The sequence below is a fragment of the Stegodyphus dumicola genome, chromosome 3 (assembly GCF_044657685.1).
Source record: "Stegodyphus dumicola isolate Sdum_Otavi_A_Nest chromosome 3, ASM4465768v1".
Taxonomy (NCBI): domain Eukaryota; kingdom Metazoa; phylum Arthropoda; class Arachnida; order Araneae; family Eresidae; genus Stegodyphus; species Stegodyphus dumicola.
Genome location: NC_140770.1, coordinates 256583381 through 256602162, shown reverse-complemented (window position 1 = coordinate 256602162; position 18782 = coordinate 256583381). Strand labels below are relative to the sequence as shown.

Here is an 18782-nt window from a genome sequence, read left to right as displayed (position 1 = left end):
CATATTCTCAGCCTCCCATTGGTATTAATTAGTCGAAATCGAGACTGATCACTCCTTGCTACTCATTTCAAGTCCACTAGAGTCTGCTCTCTGTATTTTCTTGCGCACGCAAGAAGTGCAGCTCTATGGCATGCATTCAGCAAAAGTACTCTCGTAGGCCTACAGCTTCCGAAGCCCATGGTGAGGCGAGCGTTGCACGATCCTTTTACTGACTGTACGACTGTCGCCATGATTTCGCTGGGTGGTAATTTGAGCTAATGTTGGGCTTCGTTGACTATGTACAATACGGCTGAGCCATCTCACACCCCGCTTGTTCTAGTTTAATTGTCCTTTGCAATTTGCCCGATGGCTAGTTCTTTTTCCATCATCCGTGTATTCTCAGTACACTCTTGACACTGTCTAACTTGAAAATCCTAGCCCGCTGAGGATTTTGGAAATTGAATAGCCCATGCTTCAAGTGCCTACTGTCTGAGGTTAAAGCTCTCTAAATCAGAAGTTTTACCCATACTGGTAATTGAAACGACTGATTAACAACAACCATAGTACTAGCTGTATGTGCATCTCACGAGAGCACAGATGCCGCGCAGCGCTATAAAATTTGCATAACCATGTCTATCCCTAATTCAGTGGTACTTCAGTGTATTAAGCAAGGAAACATTTCCATCTCTCTCTTTTTAATTTAGATATCATTCGCTAGAACTACTCTTTAACAAATATCACGGTAAAATAACTATAAAATACGTCTGTTAATTTCTAAAACCTCTGGTTGAAATATGGGAAATAAAATTACAATTTTATGTGCGCGGCTTTATAAAAACATTGCAGGAATTATGTGTAAATTTTAGAACTTATTTTTAGTGAGAAACGCTAATTTATGTATTTTCATTTTAATATTTAGCAGCATGGCTTTATTTATTATAATTATTTACTTGTTTGATAACCTATTTACTTTTTCTAATTTTTGCAGCATCTTGCTTGGCCGTCTCCGAGTCGTAGTTCATCTATGAGTTCTTTGCAGTCTTCTACATCTTTTCATGTAATAAGTGATGAAACAGATGATATAGACTTAAATCGCACTAGTCGCAAAGGCTCTGAGGTATGTTTCAATTTCTATACTTTTGTAAAATTCATGTTACGTTATTCTCTTCACGGGTTCGTGCAGATTTGGAGTGAATAACGACGACACTTGAGGAGGTATCGAAACACACTTTATTTACCAATATTAATCAGGACAGCTCCAAAACACTTTTACAGTCGTCGAAGATCTGCTATACACTCGCTGGAACAATCAGCGACACAGCCTTCAGGCTATCACGATGAAAACAGCTTCACTGAAAAGCTCCTGACACTGCTCGGTCGTTCTCGTAAATCCACGTACTCTCGAGACTCTCCTTGCTACAACTCGCGATGCACTCGATGACACACACAGCACAGCTCCCGACTTTTCGGTTCAGTCGTTCCCGGAGCTCAACACGCTCTCTCGACGGTGCACCGCTAATCGCGATACACTACGAGTCTATTTCGGTGCACTCGACGACCCACTTCGCACTCGCTGCCTGGCTGTCAACTCGATCGACTTCCGACGGACTGACTAAACGAGACGAGGCACACTCACTCGCCCACATGACGAGGCACTCTTCTTGACACAGCCTTCAGGTTATCAGGCTATCACGGTAGAGACGGCTTCACTGCAAAGCACCAGAGCACAACTCCCGACTCTACTCGGTCGTTCTCGGAACTCCACGTACTCTCGAAACTCTCCACGCTACAACTCGCGATGCACTCGACGACACACAGAGCACGGCTCCCGACTCTTCGGTTCAGTCGTTCCCGGAGTTCAACAAGCTCTCTCGACGATGCACTACCTCGATACACTAAGAGACTCTTCGGTGCACTCGACGATCCACTCGGCACTCGTTGCCTGGCTGTCAACTCGATCGACTCCGAACGGCTCGCTAGACGAGGCACACTCTCCGAGACACACTAACTGACTGCGGACCAGCAGGGTTTATATAGTAGCTTTCGGCTTGTGTTCGAGAACATTCTGGGCTAAACCGGTAAGAATTCGTTCCAGAAGGTTCTCCATCCGTCCATGGCATATCGCCAATTTTGTCGCCTAATGTCGCCAAAGGGGTGCTTTATCGCCAAATGTGGCAACCTTGCCTTCTATGCTATTTTATGGCAATCCTAAAACTGCTTTGCGTGGAAGCTATCTTACCGCGCCTGTACATTTCGTAACAATATCTTAAAGGAAAACATATTGTATGCATTTAGACTTTTAAGCTGCTGAAAATTCCAAAGGTGGACGAGCGGTGATGTAGCTAAACACTGTTAGTTTGGTCTGGGGTTTCGAATCCCGGGGAATGGGTTTGCTGCATGGGCATTTTCGTGGTTTTTGCTTTGTGATACGTATATACGAGCCAGTTTCTCTTAGGAAGTCTTCCGCGAATGCAAGGCATCCCCTCTCCATAGGCCTTCGAGTACTTTGCCATAATCAAAAGAACAAAACCAAAATTCCGACGAGAACATTCTGGCATGTTACGTAATCGCTGCTATAAATGCAGAGTTCGCGCCATTTTTAGTCAAGACCGCTTTCTCCCTCTTTCTTTCTAACTGCTGTTAAGACCTATGCTTCCGGTCTTCCCATCTGCCTCCCTTTGTTTGAACAATATGTCGCAGTAAATTTAAAGTTAGTACTATTTAGTTCATATTACTATCGAATATGTAATCTTGAGGAATATAAAAGAATAATGATTTACGCATTTGAATTGAATAAACATGTGGAACCAAACAGCTAGCCTCTTTTGTGTCATCATTTATGCCAAGCTTTATGTGTGTGCCCGACTGCCTAAATATGGCATGCATATATGACAAGTGAATATATGCATATATAACGAGTGAATATATAAATATATGATGAATGAATAAGTATGGATTTTAAGTAAGAAATAACTGACAATTGGAAGCTTATTGCATTCTGTTGTACAACGAATTATTGTTTTGTTATTCATTGTTTTCTTTGTTAGTCATGAGTTTATCCTTATATGGATTCAAACGTTAATCAGTTTTTACTTTTGTAGGATCCTGATTTGAGTAGTGCCAGTGATGCTGACTACGAAAATTTAGAGCACAAAGATTTTGTAGAGCGGTGGTTGCAAAAAGAGGTTGTTTACAACAACGTTTCTAAAATTATGGTTAGTGGAAACTTCATATATTTACTTTTGAACGAAGTATTTAATGCATGTAATTGAAATGTCTGTATTTTATATAATTCTTGATTTTTTTTAAAGGTTCCAAATTTAGAACCGGTGCAAGAAATCGGAGAGATGACCCAGCAACTATCTTCTAAAAGGAAAGCATCTCTTCCCATTGATCCAGGCGTGAGCCAAATCCCTTCTCAACCAAGGATGAGGCTAATGTCATATCCTACCAGCTCAATCCCACCGAAACCAAAACTCCGATCGAATTCATCGCCAAACTGTAGCCTTCAGGCTTGCTCTTCAGCAACTCCACATGCTTCCAGAGTTGATGATGAAAAGCAAAGAGTTGCTAACAGTGATCAGAACTGTGTTGATTGTGTTGATGATACAGAATTTCAAAGCTTAGATTCGGAAGCTAAGGAATTTAATGGAGATTTCTATAAACTTTGCACCATCGGTTCCCTTAGAAGTTTAGACCATTTCTCTCCCGCAAAATCTCAGGACATTCATCCCAACAAAGGGACGGAATCACCAAGCTGCAGCAAAAAGTCGCAGTTCGTGATTACGTCAAAAAATCTCCTCACAAAGTCTGATAAATCGAAACCCACAGGTTTTGTGAAACCAACTCGGCCTGTTACTTTAGCTGTTTCTGCTGTTCCTGTTGTACCTGATCATGCAAAGAAGAGTGATTTGACGACAGCTCGGCGTTCGTCTGATGCATGTGAATTCAGTCCGATCTCTCCTACAAAAGTTTCTTCCAAAGTTCCATCTTCTGGTTCTCACGAATCCTCGTCAAATAATTATGCCAAAATAAACTGTTACATCAAAGTTCCTGCAAATAATAATAACCCAGTATTACAAATTAGCAGCGATAATGCCGAATCAAATTCTAGTTCGAAACTGTCTCACTCTGAAGTTATACCAAACAACAGTACGCCATCGACAAGTCTTCCAGCTTCTGTTACGCACTTGAGAGAACGTTCTAAAGCTGCCAAAATCAAAAGCCCTACAAAAATAATTATTAAAAGTGGGAATAGCCCTCTTCAGTCGCCTTCCAGGTCCGAAGCTATGTCAAAAAGGCAACAATGGAAGCGTGATCGAATAGTGGCTCGTCAAAATCGTCTGAAAGAAGGTTGTGGAACTGCATGGATTCATCTCCAAGCAAATCCGGATCTTTGTGATCCAAAGGTAAGAGAATTAACTTACTATTTCTATATTTCTAATAGTGGACAGAAATGTATTTCTTTTGGAATTAATAATACCTATGGCTAATATTGCAGGAATGTTGCTTAAATTAGGAAGTAAGGCTTTAGTGCTTAACAGCCATTACTTTTCCTTCTAGCATCCGCATTACATTCAACATGAGAAAGAGATTCTACTTTATATAAACGAGCGAATACTACTTTAATTGCCGATTTTATTATCGGCTATATAAATAAATGATTCCATAATTAACACCTTGAATAATTTATGCCTGCGGGCTTAAAACTTGCCGAATTAGGACATTTAACTAAGTAAGCTTTAGCTAGTTATGATTTAGATATAAGTTCAAACATCCGTGTATATATTTTTACTGCAGACAAACAGACAAAAACGGGAGGCACCAAACATCGCCATGGGCAAAAGTGTTATCGCTCCTTTGCACTAACCATCTATCGAAGTGCACTCCCAGTAAGAACATTGACGCCATTTGTTTACATTACAACATTCATAATAGTTACATGTTAATGGTACATAATCTGCATTACATACAAAATTGACGTCAGATATACTTTATACGGGTACTTTGCAGTTGGATAAATACATTAAGTTATTTACGAGTGTATAAATATATATTTCTTTCGTGTTTCTGTTTGGAACTTTGTTGATGGGGGAGAGGGATTATAGTACGTGGTTCATTATTTATTTCGTTTTCTGTTACACGTGCGCAGTTTATAAGTTCATTCATAGTACAGTTCATAGTTCAGCAGACAGTTTGTGAGTTCGTTTCATGGTACATAGTGATGAATGACATGTTTCATGGTACATAGTAATGAATGACAGCTACACCAGTGCGTAGTACTGGTGTAGCTGTCATTCATTACGGAGTATGAAGTCAGTTCATAGGTCGTAGTTTGAGTAGGTATGAGAAAAGTCACGGTTGTCTCAATAAATGGAGATATTTTGGAGAGTGCTTATTACTGCATTTTCCGAACTTGGAGAATTATTTTTTAAGTTGGATGCTATGGGTGACACAGATCCAGTCCTTGGTGGTGTAGGGAAAGTTTTTTACTGCAGTAAAATGGTAGCGATTTCCAGTCTGACAAACTGATTTCCACTTCCTAAATCGACTGTTTGTTGAATTACTGGATCTAAAAGGGCGCTTAACGACACAACATGATAATTAGACTCATTTTTCCTTTATATTCGGGCGCTATCGAACAAAATTTTAAATCAGCTTAGATTATTCATATTTGGATTCAGGTGAAAATTCATGAAAAAATAATGACATCAAGTTTCATTATATAATTTACGCTACTGTAATTAAATTACGCCACTTAAATTATTTTTCTAGTGTGCTAAGTCTATGGAATTTGCTCGATACTTTGATCAGAAAAAGTTAATTCTCTCTTGAACTTGTAGTGCATTGGTGTGATATTTAATTCTAGTTCATTTTTGTGGTTACCTAATTATATTTTAGGTTTCTTTTTGCTTTGATGCATTTATATATGTGTATACATATATCCACACTCCCCTTTTTTTATATTTAAAGAATACTGTATTGCGTAATCTAGTACTTGGGAATCATCCCAAATTAAATAATTAAGTAAAATATTGTTAATGAAATTCTAATCTTACCACTGTCACTGGAAAGGTTTCTCTGCGTTCGGATGTTCATGACACTCATGAATAATAAACTCATTTCAATTACTAGAAAGCCGGACATCGTACTGCCAGGAAAACACGCTTCTGCCCGTCTCGCCGATATTCAGGTTCTCGCCGATATCAGGTTCATTCAGGCATTGTTCATAATTAGTAATTTCCTTTCTACTGAAGCTTCTGTACGCGGTAAACATACAGCAAACTTTGCTAATTTGGAAAGTATTTTTGAAGCTGATGTCATCATTCTTGAAGATCTCAAGTAAATACGGCCATTTATTTTCAGTACTTAAAGGTTTACGAATTCCATTCTTGTTTTTGTCACAAAACTTTGTTTTGTCTTGACCTGTCATCAAATACCTCATCTATATTTACTGAATTACATATTATCGAATTTGCGCTCCCTTTTAAATCAGTCCAGTCAATTAAATTTTTCTGTCTGTAAAATTATTTTCGCAAGACAATGTAGCGGTCTCGCTGGCCAGTCAGACGCTCTCACTAGGAAAGAGATCTGCATATGCGCGAAGCAGGGAAAAGCGTGACGTTCATTTCCTAAGTTCAACCCTAAATCATCTTCAAGGATACTTGAGTCACGTAACGCTGCTTTTTTCATCTATGCTAATAGATGGCAAAGCAATACCAAAGGAAACGGGCTAAACCCGGGACTACTAGCTATGCTCAGAAAGTAGCCTACTAACGTAACGATCAGCCGCAGCCTACTAACGTAAAAGGATCAGCCACAACAACTTAGATTCCGTTCCCACGCTTCTAGCGCGTCTGTTATATCGCATTGAAAATACTCGGAGGGAAGTGTGTAGTGAGCCAGTAAGATATTCTACTGCGAAAGAAACCTGAATATCGGGCGAGACGGGCAGAAGCGTGTTTTCCTGGCAGTACGATGCCCGATACTATATAATAGACGCATTTTGACCTCCAGGCTAATTTACCACTTTCAAGGACGCTTGGGCCACGTAGCGCGTCTGTGCTAATAGATGGCGACACGAACAGTATACAAGAAATATATCTAACCTCGGAATCAGCCCTTGCCTCCGATTTCTCTTCTGAGATTCCCACGTCCGGATTGTATTACGTCATGTGCTTTCGGGCTTTATTTCAGGAACCGGCAACGTTGCTGTCAGAAATAGTTCCGTTTTATTATCGAGTCGTGGTCGTAGTCGGAATCGCCACAACAGTAAGTAATTTAGGCTTAGTACATTGAACTGGGCGATGTTCTCAAAAACAGTCTGTCTTGTTAGTTTCTCTATTTACTGCTAATTTGTTTAACAGTTGCTTTGCCAGAAATGGCGCAAATTTATCTTGGAATTTCTCTTTAAGCTTATTTAGCAGCTCAGAATGAGCATCCGGTAGGTCGTATTAGAGTTACAAAATTTAATTCCACTTAAACAAGAATTATAGTATTTTTTTGGGGGGTAGACACACTTCAAGGCCACTTTCCGCTAAAATTATGCTTGATAACCATTGTAACGATTGCTGTGGGGGGGGGGGGAGTTGAATCTTCTAATTTGTTAAAAATCCCTTAATTTTTTTGGGCGTTGATAACAACACACGGTACGATCGTAAACAGAGGAGGGTCGCTAAGGCCTTGAAGTGCCTATTTTAATGTAACATACTGTAATAATATTTATGTACTTGTTTGTTCGTGTGTTACTGGTGTTCTTTCCAGAATGCGAAGTTTTAGATTTGGTTTAGAACTTTTTTTTCGCATATTATCTTTCATGACTGTTCTGAACCAATTTTCTGAAACCAGTAATTTTGATATCTATTCCCTTTATGTAATTTTTAGGCCAGAATCAATCTGTTGGATTCTTTGAAAGCGCCAACAAGCAGCAGTGGCAGCAGTAGCACAGATGAGGATAATGACGATGATGAAGTCTTGGTTATTCAAACTAATTCTCATCTTCATAGGATATGCAGAGAAAGACGACATAAAGTGAAAGGTATTAAATTTTCATTATTTGTGTATTTCGCTGTAATCTTTGAATACATTTATAATAATTGTGTTAGAATCCCTTTGTCAAAACGAGATGTAATTTTTCCTTCAATTTGAAACATTCGCTCAAAAGTGTGAAATTTTAGCTATTCTGGGCTAAAACCGTGTATGTTGAAAATCTGCTTCTTAAATTGTAATTAATTTAGCTTACAAAAAGAAATTTTCTCGTGACGTTTTTATTTTCCTGGAGGTTGTGTAAATAAATTTCTTTTAACATCCTTTCAAAAAATTATTTGCTGTTTAGAAATGAGTTGAAACCGCTGAGTTGAGTATTTAATAAACGTGTTCTCTTTACAACTCAGCAGAACATCCATATTAACAGGATTGAAATGTATTAATGACTCACGTGAGATTTTCCTCTATAACTTAAGTTTATTATTTTTAGCTGTTTACAGGAAACCAGAAATACCTAGATTCTGCTTTATTCACCATTCTGCTTGTCATAAGGCATTTATAGTAGTTTAATCTGTCATCGAAATATAATACTGTGCTGTGCTTATTGTGTTCGTTGTTTTCGCTAATCTCTATATTCGAATATAAACCATACATTGAAATACATCATAGATAACAATGCGAGGATGCGTTTCTTCTTGGTCAGAGACCTTTGGCATGAAAGCTAACAGACGGATTATTTATACTAAGCTACACCCCAATTTCGATTTAGAACGCCACAGAGGATAGTATTTGGGGATTTAAGATTTCTGTTCGCTGATCACAAATCTGAGAGAACGTTTTGAATCTATAGATTTTGAATGACCTCATTCCAAAAGAATACTATAGCTGTACTCATCAATTCAAAAGCTGATGATAATCGTTTCATTAATTTGTTTCCTTCTAAACTGAATTTTAAAGAAAGATTTTTTAACCGAAATTCTTCTTCCATTTTTGAATTCTACTTTGTGTTCAATAACACACGGGAAGCAAACTTAGAATTATTGCATAAAACTGTGATTTTTTTCAAATTCTTTGAACTTAGTTAAAGATTAAGCTTTTAATTCTGTTATGTGCTACCGCTACATAACGAAGCCATTCAGAAAAATCAGAGAAAATACCTTATAATATAATATTAAATACATTGGTAAATCATGCTAGTTAATGTATAAAAAAGATAAACTATAAGAAGCTGTGAAACTAAACTACACTTTGTAGTAATTTATTTAATTATCATATATTTAGTAATCTTATTGTTTAGCATTGATTAATGGACCTGTTTTTTTAATTCCATAGCTTCTGCAAATAACCCTTTGTACGAAATGAAAAAGAGATCGTCCATCATGGGCCGACGTGAGCTTTTTTACCGATTCGGGGACAAAGAAAAAGAAGCCATCGCCTGTTTTGATTTCTTGGAGGAACTACCAACTTCTTCCATTGAAACGCTAAATAGGCGAGTTGCAACACCTCCTGACGAAGCGCAGCCCGTCCAACGATTGACTGCACCTCCCTCTGATTTAGGACTTAAGTGTCGTGAACCGTCAAAAGAAAGAATTTCCTTCTTGTCTCCCACCGTTGATGACACTTCAAAAATGGCCTGCACAGGAGACCAGGCCTCAAAAGTTCCAGATGCCTCCAAATCTCCATTTTCCAGCTACAGTGCAAGAAGACTGAGGTTGCCCAATTTATGGAATCAGCCTCTGAGCCACAACATGTCTTCTTCAACCCTCAATTCTCAGGATTACGAACTTCTGGATCATATTTCGCTTAGCGATTCTTGCGCTGAAAGTTATTCCTCTACTCCTGATAGTTATGAGGATGCGAGCTGAAGATATTATTCTTTCCTTGTTAGATATTTTTGTACATTTCATTGAATTCGACTTCTGGTATCGCAGCAATATGAAACTTCTGTATATTTTATGGACCTAAGTGTGATCATAAATTGGATCTCTTCTCTTCTCACCGTTTGCCAAATGTTTTTAAGCTCAGATGTAATTTAATAAATTATTTTTGATTTTTCCCCCTCCATTTGGTGTCTGCAATAAAAATTTTTATTTTATAATCAGTACGTATTTTTATTTAAATTAATTCATATTTAATCATTCCAGGACGTGCCTACTTTATTGCTTAATCATTATGAACAGATTTAAAATTAGAAATGACAGGATATTTTTCAATTAATTTCTGGAAATTAACGAAATCATTCCATAGAGCTGCCTGGAAACATAAAAATTTCATTTTAATAAATTATTAACATAACTGTCCATTAAAGTTTCAATTGTTAATGACTGAAGTTGACTACAAACTTTGGCATATTTTATTGTTACTGAAATTTAAACATATCTGAGTTTTGAAACATTTGCAGGATTACTCTACATTATTTCATAATTTAAATACATTTGTTGAATTAATAGTAGATAAAATCATGCTACCTTGGTACAAATATACTTAACACACACTTGTGTGTTTTAATATGAAAATAGAAGAAATGCTCAATGTGATGGTTTTACTTTGTTTGTTTTATGATTAAGCCGAAATTGTTTGTGCCTTTGATAACGTTAGTTGTTTCTTCCATATAGTGACATCGTGACAAATTCGTGAAAAGTATAGTGTTTTAAAATACACACTATGTTCCATATGCCAAAGTAAATGTTTGGCTTTGGGATTTACTTCCTAAATTTTTACAGTTTAGTGTGATTTGTATTTTAGATATTTATTGTAAGACTTATTTACAGTGCATTTTAATTACAGAAATCGAATTCCAGATGTGTATATATATATACACATATATATCAGTTTATAGAATTTTACTACAATTTTTACAGGATATTTGTTGTAAACAGTGTTGCCCATCCAAAAGCTAAAATTTCAACTACTTTTTTCTAATGTGTCTCCTTGAACTTCTCGGACTGCTAGACAGTTGTGGGAATGTTTAAGCTATTGGAGTGGCATTGTTTTTGATGTGAGTGTTTTGTCTAATATTGTAAGTTTTGTTTTTGATTTAGTGGTCGCATGTTAATTGTAAACAAAAAAATGTCTTTTGGAACTTAATACGCTGACAGTTCTATTCTGCTTATGTTACCCAAAATTATCCTGCATTTTTTTTCCTTTTGAAATTCCCTGACTCAATCACAGTTAGTGATCACTTTAATATATTATCTGTTTCATGTATTATAATGTTCAGAGTTTATTTATATTTATTTAAAAATATGGAGACAGATTCGGTAATAGCACAGAAATTTGGCTGGTATACGTGACCTAGAAAAATTCCTTATTAATTTCGAAATGCATGAATTAAAAATGAAATGATCTCTTGAAAGACCGTTTGCAATGAAAGGAAGAATAACCCGAAGCATTTTGTTAATGAAAGTATTTAGAACAGAGCTTAGCAAACAATACTAGCAGTTTGCTTAAATTCAAATTGTCAACAATGCAATAAAAAGTGCAATATCTGTTATGGTGAGCTGAAATGAAATTGTCCATAAATCTGCAAAACATTGTATCGCAGGGAGTACGAAAGTCAACTTCAAATGTATTTACAGTTTATTTTTCGATGCAGAAGCTTTCGAAATTATATCAGAGAATATCTTAAAATTTAAATAACTCAAAATTGTAAATTAGTATTGAAATGGGCACCTTGCTCAAAAAAAAATTTTAAAAAAAAAGGGGGGAATAGTACAGTTCTATATCTCCTGTTCTACTGGAGGGATTGTCGAAATTTATGTTTTCTGTGCCTCGAAAGCGCAACGTAGTATATCCATTAGATTTATATATAGCATTATTCTGACACAGGTATTTTGACACAACATCGGACTTTTTCTGAAATAACATGCCAATTTGTTTCCATATTTCGATTTTACGACTCAAAATGTGCCTATGTTCTAATTTTTGTAATTTTTGGTGAGAAATTTAAAAATTTTTCTTGGCTCATTTTTATCAGTTTGCGCCATGAATAATTCACTTGGCGAAATTCTTAATTTATGGTAACCAATTTTCCTCTCATTGTGCACGAGATGAATAAAAAGATAAGAAAATTTATTCTTTCAAATAACTTTATCAAAGTGCGTAAACCACATTTGGCGTTATTATTGCTTATAAGGAATATGCCAAATTTCAAAACGTGCCAACATACAAATTCCCGGATATCTAAGGAAATTTTGAATAAAACACTCTTAAGTATCAACATCTATTTTAAGATGATGGTAAAAATTTTATAGAATCTTATTCAAAATGTTTTTCGAAAAATTTATAAATTTTTTTAAATACAAATTTAAAATAAATCATAAAAAATGGCGCATTTTATTTGGAATGAATCTAAATTTCTAAATGTGAAAGTAAGAATCAAATGAATTTAATAAAAAAAGAGATATTGCTAAATATATACCAAATTCAATTAACATGGAGCAGCTAAAATTTTGAGATCTAATTCTTTAAAAACCACTCTTGCGAATTTTACAATAGAAGGCACATTAGCATTATTTCAGTCGTAAAATCGAAATATGGAAAGCAATTGGTATATTATTTCAGGAAAAGTCTGATTTTGTGTCAAAATACCTATGTTAGAATAATGCTATACATAAATCTAATACATATCCTAAGTCGCGCTTTCGAGACATGGAAAATGCAAGTTAAATTTCGACAATCGGTCCAGTAGAAAGGGAGATATAGAACTGTCCCTTTTTTGTGCAAGTGTACATGATGTGTAAATTCAAGTTCTTTCTGTTGCAGATTAATCATTAGCCATATAGAACCCACAGGAGATACAATGTGTGTCTTGCTTCAAAGATCAAATCAAACACACTTGAATATTGCCATTTTCGGACATGTATGGTACTCAGCCTCCTTTGAAACCATTCATGAGTGGCATGGTGCATACCTGGTATGAAAGCAATCTGCTTGCCGTTTTTAGTCCAAAAGCTGTCTGCACGTGGAGGTCTGATTTAGTCTCTGAGAGCCAAGGCATACATTGAGGTTTTACCTTTGGTGTCTATATGGTCTCTAGATAATGATTCACTTGCAAAAGAAAAGGTTGAGTTTCCGCACGATGTACAACAAATCATATTTTAGTATCTTACTTACAATTTGTGTTATTAAAATTTAAGTTTTAAATATGATTCTTAGGCATTTTGTATCTATTCAGCAGACTAATAGAATGCTCTATAAGAGTCAAAGAAAATCAATGAGAACTTTCTATAAGATCTTAACTATCCGAAGTTTGTTCTAAAGGAGCCCCCCTTAAGGTTTTATTAAATAAATGCTAAGTATCTTCAACATTTACACTATAAATTTTTGTAAAAAATTAAAGTTAATTATTCTTTCTTTTACTATAAGCCTATTTTAATGCATTGCTTTATTTATGAGTTATAAATTAGTGCAATACTAAAGATTTTTCTTCGTAATTCCTGAATTATAAATTTCTGTTAATTAAATTACATCTTTATCTAAACACCCTGTGACAAATATCTGTTGTAACCACGCCAAATTATTTCACATTATAACTTTAAGTACGTTTATTAAGCCCAGATATATTTCATTATATTTATTATGGCTTCACATCATGTATTAAGTGTTACAGATGGTTAACATTCAGCCCAGTCTGATATTCACATTATTACTTTGAATGCTGTACTTTTATGTCATCTTCAAAATCTTGTATAAGAATACTAAATCAAAATCTTGTCTTAATACTATATTCAATTAACAATATCAAATTAAAGGGAACCTATCACTCCAAGATATACCTCTAGTTATCATGTTAATAAGTTATTATTGTTTGTCTATTAACTTAAATACATAATTAAATTACTCTATGCTGAAGTACTTTATTACGCATTATCTCATAACTGATCTATATTATGTACGGAAGTTAGTCTGATATATTTTTTCCTAGATTTTTATAATTCCATTCCTCATATATTTTATTTATATTTAATATGTTCTTTTATAATATTTATTTTTAATATTTTACATTTCTTTCACAAGTATCCAGATGTTCAGTAAGCACCGCTCATTATATCTAATTTTGGATAGGTTGATTTTATAGTTGTACAGTACTATATGTAAGATATTTATACATTTTTAGTTTATTTTGTTTCAAAACTATTTTAACTATTCACCTAACTGTTATAGGCTTATATAATTATATACAGTCCAGACAATCATGTGTATCTTATGAATGTAAACAATAAAAACCTTATACAAAATTTTAACTTTTTTTATCTTTATATATATTTAGACATTTATAAAAATATTTCTTTGCTATTATTGCTTGCTTATTAAATTATTTAAAAACGTTAACCTCCTCTGTCTTTGAGTTAGTTGTTTACGATGCTTTGAGCTTGCCCTAGTCCTGAATGCGTATGCTGGTATTTAAGTATTGCTTTATGCTCCTTAGTTTATTAAATCATTTTAAATTCTGAGATTTCCAATAAAACAGTATTTTGATCTTTACAGAATGGTATTTTTCTCCAAATTTTAACTATCAGTTGCTAACTAATTTAATACATGAACCATTTTCTTTTACTTATATCCAAAAGTTCCAAAAGGTCTTTTTTGTTTACCAAATTCCTCTGTTCCCAAGAGTTGTATATATGAAAATATACTTTAAGGAATGATATTGTATAAGTTTGCAAGGGTGTTATTTTATACATGTCTTTAGACATTTTGTACAGAGGACTATTTTTAGAGCAGCTAATCTGCTGTATATACTAGGAAATAAATTTAATTTGTCAGATCTGAAAATTTAAAAATTCGGTGCTCGATTGAAGTGTGGTTTTACTTGCTAATTGATTAACGCAATTGAAAAAAAATATTTGATGATAGTTATTTACATTGTTAATTTAAATTTATTAAATTTGGTTTTAGAATTTGACAGTTTAATTTACATAAAACTGGAATTTTAAAAATCCAGAATATTTCATTTTTCTTATTTTAAACGTTATGAAAAAGAAACCAGACATGGACAACCAAATTTTGAAAGTTTCGCGAAGTTAAATCTGGGCTGCATCAAATTCAAAGTAATCTTGTCTTTTTCTGAATTAATTCAAAGTAATCCTTGTCTTCTTCTGAATTAATTCAAAGTAATCCTTGTCTTCTGAGTTAGTTCAAAGTAATTTTGTCTTCTTCTGAATTAGTTCAAAGTATTCTTGTTTTCTTCTGAATTAATTCAAAGTTATCTTTTCTTCTTCTGAATTAATTCAGAGTGATCTTGTCTTCTGAATTAATCGCATTATACCCATTTTCAATATAATTGGAATGCTCTTAGTCTTTTAATCGAACTGTGCCTAACATTTTGTGGATTTTCTCTGAGTTTGCCCTAGGAAATTAAAATGGTGATGCTTCACTTTGGATTTCAACCCTGGAACATAAACGTAAAAGTGCTCAAACTACAATTTGAAATGAGGAACTTCAACGAGTTTCGTTCATGAATATCTCTTAATGCTATGCTGCAGTAAAGAAACCAGTTCCAATCTTTGTACTGGTGAAACATTTTGAGATATCCTTTTTCACCTACCTCAAAACTTTGCAATTAAAAGGTCTCAATGGCAGTTTGACCTACAGGGACAAATTCTCGATCAAAGTATCAACATTTTTTGTGGACTTCCTTTTTTTTGTGGGGGGAGGGGGCCACTGTGGTCTTGGATAACTTCAAGATATTCATTTATAAGCAAGCCGCTTTTTCTTTCTTTCCCCCGAATCATCTTTGTAAATCAAATTTAGTGCTACGATCTGAGACATCGGCACCACGGAAGATCCTCAAACCGAATGGCAAAAGTCTTCTTGAGAACACTGCTAAGTCAAACCTGCACTTTACAGAAAGGGAGTTAGTTTGAAGTGGAGGAAGACAAGGTTTCAAAAATTTGATTGACCTAAAACGTTTTATACTTGCTTGATATTAAAATACCTTACATTTACCCTCAAATGCTAAAAAAAAAATTGGGAAGTACATTTTCAAGACGAAGGTGATAGATGTCGTTTTATAATTTATCATTTTAATTATCGATATGTGCAAACACATTTTTATGTAACGGTTACATTTAAAAGAAATAATGTGCAACGTAAAAGCGATATTGTGATTTGTTGTTCTGTAAGCCTGTTCTCAGTTCTTCCTCGTGCATTTTGAGTAGGTAGCACTTCTTTTCAGCATGCACTACTGGTGAAAATTGTATGTTAATCCAGATTTAATTTTAAATAGTATTATATTTAAACAAAATTCTTTTGTTTGTGGTGCTTGTAAAGTCAACATTTCGTTTCTTGGTTTCTTTTCTGACCTATCTTATCTGTATTGGTAATTTGTTGATTAATAAAGATGTAATTTAAAATGTATGATGGAATCATGTGACTTTATTGTTAAAATATTTACTAATATTTTTAAAAGAAATCTATTTTTGAATTCTCTAAACATTCTCATCTATAGAACAAATGTGTCCAGTGGCTGAAGAAGTAGTTTGTAGGTATACAGCAGGTGATAAAATCTCTAAAGTCACCAGACATATGAATGATAAGTCTTTGAAATGCGGTATTAAGTTCTTCATTTCAAAAAATATCCAAACTTCACATTATGTATTTACTCAAAAGATTTTGCAGCAAATGTTGATTTCAACGTTTTATTCAAGCCAGTTATTGACCTTGAAACATTTAAGGCAGAGGAAGTTCTGAACTACATTACAATCATTTTACTTTCAACGTTTTCGACTAATAACGCCATATTTTTTTCATTAATTCATCTCCAAAATATATAGCAAATTATTTTCAAGTGTTATTGTTATATCTTTCAAGTATATCTGTGAATGGAATCGGAAAATGGTCTAACACAAACAAAAAGAATAGACATTTCTGTTTATTAACATTGGTAACAGTAGTTCAGTTTTAAAAATGTGATGTGAACACCACATGACTTCTTTGCATGACCTATTAAATTAAACAAATTGTTGCTGCATTTAATTTAAACTTATTTCCTCGAATTTCATTAGAGATATACTTCTTATTCAATTAATTCAGTTCTCACTTCGCGGCAAAGCAAAAATACAAAGAAACTCAAAACATTTTCACTAGAAATTGTAGGCTACAGAAAAATAGTAAACACTAAATAAAGTTAAAATAGTTTAATTTTTTTTTTTTTTTTTACAATTAAAATTAGAGTTTCTATGTAGAAACAAGCAATTCAGCCAGCGGGCAGAAATACAGATTTTTCGGTGCACAAAACTGAAAGTTTACTTTCGGTTTCAGTTGGCAAAAAGATACTGAAATTGGTGCAGAACTGACTTAATTCACTATTCTACTAAGAGTTTCAAATGCCAATAAATTGCGGTTTAGTTAGACTTAAGCAACTTTTAAGTTGTTGATAATTCTACAACTATTGTATATGTACTACAAATGTATATGTTGCAACCAGAGTGGTGTCCAGGAGCAAAGATGTCATCGTTTTTACTATAGTCTGAGCGTTCTTTTTTCTTCCCAAGATTTGTATACAGCCCGGAGAGAACCGCTGGTGCTGCGCCCGCTTCGTTGATCTCCCGAATGACAGAGTGTAACGTGTATACGAGCCAGTTTCCCTTAGAAAGTCCTCCACGAAGGCATCCCTCCCCTTAGGCAGATAGCCCTAGTGTGCTTTGTCATAATTAAATACACCACACCACACCCGAATGACGGACGCAACTCCTGAAAGGAATAGAGAGTTCGTCTCCAGGACCAGAGACCAGGGCAGGAGTTCGCCACTGGTGTTCTGTACATTTGGACGGAATAAAGGACTCATTTCTCCAAAACGGATTGTAAAATGGATTTAGAAGGGATTTGTTTTCATGATTTCTGTACGTATGTACGTATCTCGCATAATTCAAAAATGATTAGTTGTAGAACTTTGAAAATTTGTATACAGGACCGCACAGCATCTATTTGTACATCCTCTTCTTTTTTTTTTATTTTATTTTATTTTTTTTTTTTTTTTGAGGTAATCAGCCGCATCAGACATATATATACATTCTTTTGCAAAACAGATTGAAGCACCATGAAGGAAGTGGTTGTTTTTGATGAAACTGAATGTGTGTATAGCTCATACACTGTGATTAAAAAATCAAGGTCATAGTACCTGTTCACGGCTCACAATCGCCCATTGACTGTTCAAATTAATTAGTTGGTCCAACCGTACCTGGTGACAATGCATGCTTGAATTCGTCAAGGCAAGGAGTAGTTGAGGTTTCTAATGTCATCCTGAGTCACATCCTGCCAGTCATTCATCAGTTGTCACTCCAGATCTGCGATATTTTGTGGTGCCTGAATCAGGCGGTCTACCATGTCTCAGACACGCTCGATTGGTGAAAGGTCTGGGGACCTTGCTGGCCAAGGAAGAGTATCAACCGCACGAAGACAGTCCAGAGATATACGAGTAGTATGCGGCCTGGCATTATCTTGTTGGAAAATGGCCCCAGGATGACATGCCATGAAGGGTAATGCAACCGGCTGCAGGATGGTATCAACATACCGTTGAGCTGTTAAAGATGTATGGAGGATGACTAAAGATGACCTGCTGTCATAAGAAATAGTGCTTCACACCACCACGCCAGGGGTTATGGCTGTATGTGTCAAACAAAGGCTGATTGGGACCGCTGGCTTCGTCCTCTCCAGACACGAACACTGTGGTCATCTACTTCAAGAGTAAAGCGGAATTAGTCGCTGAACACTATACGATGCTAGTCTGATGGCAGCCATGATGATCGGCTGCAACACCAATCCAGACGACTCCGCCGATGTTGTGGGGTCAAAGGCAAACGTCTTAAAGGCCA

At 35.2% G+C, this 18782-nt stretch overlaps 1 protein-coding gene across 2 annotated transcripts in view; it reads left to right on the top strand.

Moving 5' to 3' along the window:
- The window catches only part of LOC118191550 (uncharacterized), a 731912-nt gene extending 715586 nt beyond the window's left edge, over window positions 1–16326 (top strand). For both annotated transcript variants that reach the window (XM_085814069.1, XM_085814068.1), the window contains exons 11-15: window positions 968–1096; window positions 3081–3194; window positions 3291–4388; window positions 7864–8017; window positions 9298–16326. In XM_085814069.1, coding sequence (XP_085670195.1) covers window positions 968–1096; window positions 3081–3194; window positions 3291–4388; window positions 7864–8017; window positions 9298–9830 — 2028 coding nt within the window. In that variant the 3' untranslated portion in view covers window positions 9831–16326. The remainder of the gene's footprint in view (window positions 1–967; window positions 1097–3080; window positions 3195–3290; window positions 4389–7863; window positions 8018–9297) is intronic.
- Window positions 16327–18782: the final 2456 nt, after the last annotated feature.